This window comes from Malus domestica, chromosome 12 (genome assembly GCF_042453785.1).
Source record: "Malus domestica chromosome 12, GDT2T_hap1".
Lineage (NCBI taxonomy): Eukaryota > Viridiplantae > Streptophyta > Magnoliopsida > Rosales > Rosaceae > Malus > Malus domestica.
The window spans coordinates 508,826-515,273 of NC_091672.1; the positions used below are offsets into that span (position 1 = coordinate 508,826).

Consider the following 6,448-nt stretch of genomic DNA (forward strand, 5'->3'; position numbering starts at 1 on the left):
GGAATTAAGAAATTTCGATTGAAAGTATGATCTTGACCACAACCTTGAGACTGATTGAAATTGGGAAAATTCTGAGCAAGAAACGCCTGAGAATTAGGGTTCTGAGATGGTAGAGGAAGAATTCCAACAAAAGATCCAAGAGACGAATGAAATGCTTGAAAAGATCCTGATGCGGTTGGTTTCTTGCGATTGGCAAGTTGAATTTCTTTGCTCTCGAGAAGAATTAACACCAACCGTATATGGAATCACAGAATCAGAGAGAGTCGAATTGATCCAAATGAGAATATTTTGATCATTCTTATACCAAGCAACATAATCAGGATTCAAGATTGCATTTCCAAAAGAGTCGCGAAGAAGTTTGGGCGGAGCAGCCACATAGTCGTCAATAATTCCAGTGAGATTGTAACGACGGAAGATCGGAGCAAATAACGCACTCCATGTGAGGTAATTGGTGGTTGTGAGCTTGATTGGCACCATTGAACCAATATTTTGGATCGTAATCGATGCAATTGGAGAAGTGCCAAAAGAATTAGAGCACGAATTTGGAAAGGGAAGAATGGAGCCAGAGGTAGGAGATGCATCAGTCACCATGGTTTAGGGTTTGAAGAAAGGAAGAAAGAGGGGAAGCGAGAGAAGATGATCGGAAGAGGATAGGTCGTTAGACAGAGGCGAGAGATACCATGATAGAAAAGTTATATTTTCATATCTTTATCAATAAGATTACAACCGTTGGTATTTATACATTTTCATCACCACACAGATGATTGACAGCTCACTTGTAACCAATCCTAACTGTTCAAACAATATTAACAAAGACTCTAACTGACTGTAGCGACATTTCAAACTAATACTTCTATGTCCTATCTTTTACACTATAGTCCTTAATAATAATAACCGTAAATGTCAAAACTTTTCTACATCTCTTAGTCCTCAATGTTGAAATTCAAAATTGAGCACAAAAGTTGGTTTCTTTCCTCACATTTGCATAGAAATCAAACAGACAAATATTCATTTGCTGCAGGAAACGATAAAATTCCTAGGGCAAAGCAGCACAAGAACTGAACATAGAACATGGGTTTTTCAGATTTAACACCAACAAACATTAAAAATCAAAACAAGAAGTGAAATTAAGAATAATGTAGTGTCCTTAATATCGAGAACTGAGAAATACCTTCAAAGCTGCTCTTTCCTTATGCTTAGGTTTTGACACTGAGCTGAAACGGAGACTTTTGAGAGGGAGAGAGAGAGAGAGAGAGAGAGAGAGAGAGAGAGAGAGGAGGAGAAGGAGGAGGAGGAGGAGGAGGAGAGGGAGTTTGGTTACTTTGGTATTTGAGAATTTGTAATTTAGGGGGTTGAATAAGAATTCGTGTAATAAACGTATTATTGGGGAGGGCTGTATGTATTGATGAGCTTCCTTTTTGGGAGCAGACAGTTTACACAGAGAGAGTGGGTGAGTAGCCAGATTTTCAAGTCTTCCTTGTAAATTCCACCGCTCTCCCAACTCCACTGGATCACGCAATGAAACTTTCCTCGAGGACGAAAATGTCCTTTTATTTTTAACAAACAATATTATTTGCATTGACATTTTATTAATCAATTAAAGTTTCAAGTTCTAACTTCAATACTTTAAAACATTATTTTTTGCGCATGATTTAAATCATATTGAAGTTGAAGCTGTGAATCTTTGATTCTCTTAAATTGGGCTCTTTTTGCATCGCATGCATGAGCAACAAAATTGGTTTTGCTACTTGTGGAGCGCTTACAAATTTGGATTTGGACATCGATTTTGTAGACAGATGGTTTGAAGGCTTGAGCCGGAGTCATAGTCCGTATTTAAAACGCATAGTTATCAACTTTGAGATGCGCAATTGATGCTCCGAATACTTGTTAATTTTGGTTCCAGAGTAATTTGACTTTAATTCTAAAACGATTTTGTGATGGGGCGAGTGCAAAATGTGTATAAACGCTCCACATTCATAAGAGGCTACAACCCAGCTTCAAAACTTGTACTATCAGTGCGTGCCATCCCGGTACTACAGTTTCATCTTCCAAGAGTTACATAGCCAAAGCTCTTGACAAGGATGCGATCGGTGTCTCTTAAGTTGATTTCTACGGAGCGAGAAATATTATTAGACCATAATGGTAATTGCTGAAGACGAAGAATAAAAACCGTTGTAATTACATAAATCAAGTATCTTCAATATGAAAGTGGTGGGGTTTCCCTTTGGAGAAGAATTGCAACACTAATTATTCTTTGATTTGAGCTCCATTTTTTAACAAATAAAAACTCGGCTTTTTAGTCAAAATGGTTCTATAGTCATTGACATTGACGTAACTCCTAAATTTGGTCCCTAAGATTTGAAATCGATAGAAGTAGTCCTTGAGTTTATCCATCATCAATCATTTTGGTCTTTCCGTAAAAAATCTTCATTAAATAAGAACAAAATGACAAAAATACATCATTTTGACTCATTATTTATTAAATTGAAGGTATTTTTGTCATTTGGATCCTAATTGAACAAAAAATTTCGCAAAAGAACCAAAATGATTGATATTGGACAAACTTGGAACTACTTTTATCGATTTCAAATATCAGTGACCAAAATGAGAAGTTGAACCATTTTGGCTAAGAAAATCCTCACACACCTTAATATACACAAATATACATTTTTCGTCATTATTCTTTATAAGACAAAATAAAATAAGGGTTATTACCAACGTGTTTTGATCAAATAGACAAATACCATAAGCTTCTCATACAATTAGATAACACATTGGTTTTCTCGTAGAAATTAGTAATGGTTCTCACATTCAATTTCTTCTGAAAAGAAGGTATGAATATGATATTACCAAACTTCTTAGACCTTCATACCGAAGGTGAGACTTCTACTTCCCTCAAAACTTTTGCAGCATCTTCGGGGAATACCGGGTTTATGTAACACCCAGTTCCAATTTCAAACCCTGCCGCAACACTTAATTGAGGTACGATCTGCAAAAACCAATGGGAGTGAGATAACTGTGAAGCACTATCCCGAAGAGGAGAAGTCTGAACCATGAAATTGAACGGCGGATTGTTCAACTGCAAAGCCATCTTCCTAAGCATGAGTTTTAGGAGCCCTCCAAGGTCAACTGCCTGCAAAGTTGCGTATAGCTATTAAGCAAACAATAAATGTGTTTAAAGGAAAATATTTACATCATCAGATGCGCTGAATGTGCCATCCATGAGTGTATGACAATACAAGTTTTTACATTACGGTAGCGCACACATATTAAACATACAAGCAAATGTTTTACCAATTATTTAGTACTGCAATATCAATATGCAGATTTCTAAGTGATACAAATTTATACAATTCCAGCTAAAATAATAACCTTGAGCGCATCTCTAAAGATCTAATTTCCTTTGGCCTCCTTCAGATCAATTCTTTTCAGGTTTGTTTTCTAGTCAAAGACAGTCCTAAACCCTTAAAATTAGAACGTCATGCTATCCCTATTATAGTCCCTACTACAATACCGGAAGCAACTCCCGGCCATTGATGTTTAATTCACAGAATATGTTCTTTTCTCAAAACTTGGCTGTTCTAACATAATACCCCTCCGTGTATACAGATGGCCATGGGGCCCATATTGTGTAAATAACTGTTGCAAACAAGAAACCCAGCTAACAGTTTATCCACATTGCAGGATGAAAGTAGCAGAATTTAAGTGATGATCACCCAAATTTACACTTAGATTTTCACTTTTACCAAAATTATACCTATGCTCTGTAATTAATATTTAAGAATAAAAAGGATGCTAACTCGGTTTAAGTACCTTGTCAGCGTCTAGTTCATGGAAATGAGGAGAGTGATCGAGAGGAATAACCCATATCTCAAATGGAAATGTAGCAGCAAACGGTACAATTGAAACAAAATGGGCTGAAACATCAACCAACAGATCCTTTGAAGATTTGAATTCACAAACGCTGCAGTTCCCAGTCTGATCAAAATACTCCTTCATACTGTCAAGTCGGGCAGCAACTGCAGTTGGAACAATTGGAAGTGCCATTATCTGACTGTGAGAGTGGCTCATTGATGCCCCAGCTGAAGCACCATGGTTCTTAAACACCTTCAAACATAAACAACAAATCAGCTTAAATGGAAAACGGACTGAGATACACTTTCTCTTTTAAGTACACTAAATTATTCTAAACAACGGGGGGAGAGATTCGATTGCTCTAACCAACTCGGCTAAACCCCTGCCTGCAAAAGCACATTTACTTAACTTAAAGGCTTATGCTTTTAGAAAGACCCAAATCTCCAAATGCAAACCAGGCAGTAAAGTCCATATGGAACTAGAATTCTACTGATTAATAAGAAATAAATTAAACCGGAAACCAACCTGGACGTATCTGATGACATCGTGGATCATAAGCTGCCGGATCCTCGTCGTGTACGTAACAAGAATCTCGCCGATCTGTCTCGCCGACAAATCGGAAAGCTGAACGGAGTGAACAGGGGTCTCAATCACCACGTCGTGGAACCCAAACCCACTTATCACGACCCGACCCGGACCCGAATCGGAGTTCTGGTGTAACGGGTCTTGAGCAGAGACGACGTCCATGTCTCTGCTCAGGGCGGGGTAGAGGTTCTGGATGACCCGGATTGTCCAGTCTGGACTGTCGGGCGGGAGCCGGAAGATTTCGGGAGCGCACTCGTGCTCGTGGCCGATGCAGAAGGGGCACTGTTGTTGTTGGTCGGAGTTGGGGTTGATGGGGGACTTGGATTTGAAGTCGGAAGGTCGCTTGGCTCTGGCGGGTGAGAATATCACCCACCGCTTCGTCACTGAGTCTTTCCTCAGTTGCGGGGTTCGAGCTGCTGAATCTGATGCCATTGCCTTCCCTTTGTGTCAGTTAGATGCCTCTTCCTTAATCAAGCTTTTCCCCTTGATGAAGATGATATTTCACTATGATGAACAAACAACGCGTTGATTCGGTCTCGTTGTTTTTCTAAACCGCAACCCACATTTCCTAAACCATCTCCCATTCGCTTTTTAAATTATAATTTATCTTAATATACCTCATTTACATTTTCCAATAGGGGTGTGATATCCACACACCCCTTTTTACTTCTCTCACACCCTTTTAATTTTCAACCGTCGGATCGGATGAATTAAAGAAGATCAAAGAACAGAGATTAACAAGGGGTGTGAAAGAAGTAAAAAAGGGTGTGTAGATAGCACACCCCTTTCCAATATTACTTTGCACCCCGTACACATTGGGTCAATTATGGCTGTTTGGTTTCGTTTTCTAAAGATTTTGGGATTTCTCCAATTGGGGATCATTTTTCTCTCTTGCTGTGTAGTTGCATAATACCTTGAATTTTTCAAATCTTTTTTTTGGATGAATCCAGGGTATTCCCATACGTAGGCGATGACTAATCCCTCGAGCCGGATCAGACCCCATTTGGGAGGGCAAGCTCTCTCCATTCACAAGGCTCGAACTCGAGACCTTGCTAAGGAAAACAAACTCCTTACCACTTTCAAATCCTTTTCAATCACATGGTAAGCAAAGTAATTGGAAATAAGATAATTGTATGAGTTCCTTCGTCTTTTGGTTGGTTTAAGAGCCCATTGGAACGATTGCAGTAATGTCATTTGGTGCTGAACATTAGGTTTTCTCATCCACCATGATGGCTTCCTTAAGCTTCATCTACGAGTCACATAAAATAATTCAACAATTGTTACTATTTAAGATTGATGTTAGACTGCCTCGTGATAAATCATTTTTCTTAGGAAACTTTAACGAACAACTTTTGGTACTATTCACTTTAACGAAAAACCACATTTTTAAACTAAAAAGTCAATCATAGTACTATTCACTTTACACTTTATTTTGTTATTATCGTTAAAACTTAAAGTTTTCAAACAATTTTCATTAGTTTTTTTTTTCTTAATGATTTTCTCTTTTAAAATTTCGTTAGACTTAAATAGTCATTTGGTATGTAAGTTATTTAATAAACAAAATTTAATTTTAACTTCATCAATGATGTAGGATCATCTTATAAAATGACGGGCCTTCTTGCAAGCTCTCCCTCCACGTTGCATGACCGTTGGTCGTGGATCAAGGGTGCAACTGGCTCAGGATTGCAAGGTTCCAATACAAAGCTTAACTCGAATTTAAGTAAAAAACTGCGATCTCTGTTTCATATTGGGCACTATTCAATTTGACATCGTTATGGAGGACATAACTTAGCTTTATCATGTGTTGCAAGTTACAATCACTAGTTAAGGCTTAGTGAGTAACAACTAGTATTTTATTTAGCTTATTCAAGTTAGTTAAAACAGCGTACTGTCTCTCTCTTTCAAAGTCAGCCCTGAGATTTTAGGGGCCCTATGAAAAAGTGAATTAGAGGTCCTCAAATTGTGAATTTAACTTTCTTTTTTTCCATTTTCAGTTTTGCTTTCTATA

General features: G+C 38.0%; 1 protein-coding gene across 1 annotated transcript; it reads right to left on the bottom strand.

Annotated features, from left to right (window-relative positions):
- Positions 1-2,620: 2,620 nt before the first annotated feature.
- On the bottom strand, positions 2,621-5,077 carry LOC103413438 (ADP-glucose phosphorylase). The gene is made up of 3 exons (XM_008351902.4): positions 4,381-5,077; positions 3,814-4,107; positions 2,621-3,133 (listed from the first exon to the last, which is right to left on the bottom strand). The coding sequence occupies exons 1-3, from the start codon at positions 4,870-4,872 to the stop codon at positions 2,867-2,869; spliced, it is 1,053 nt and encodes a 350-aa protein (XP_008350124.3). The 5' UTR covers positions 4,873-5,077; the 3' UTR covers positions 2,621-2,866.
- Positions 5,078-6,448: the final 1,371 nt, after the last annotated feature.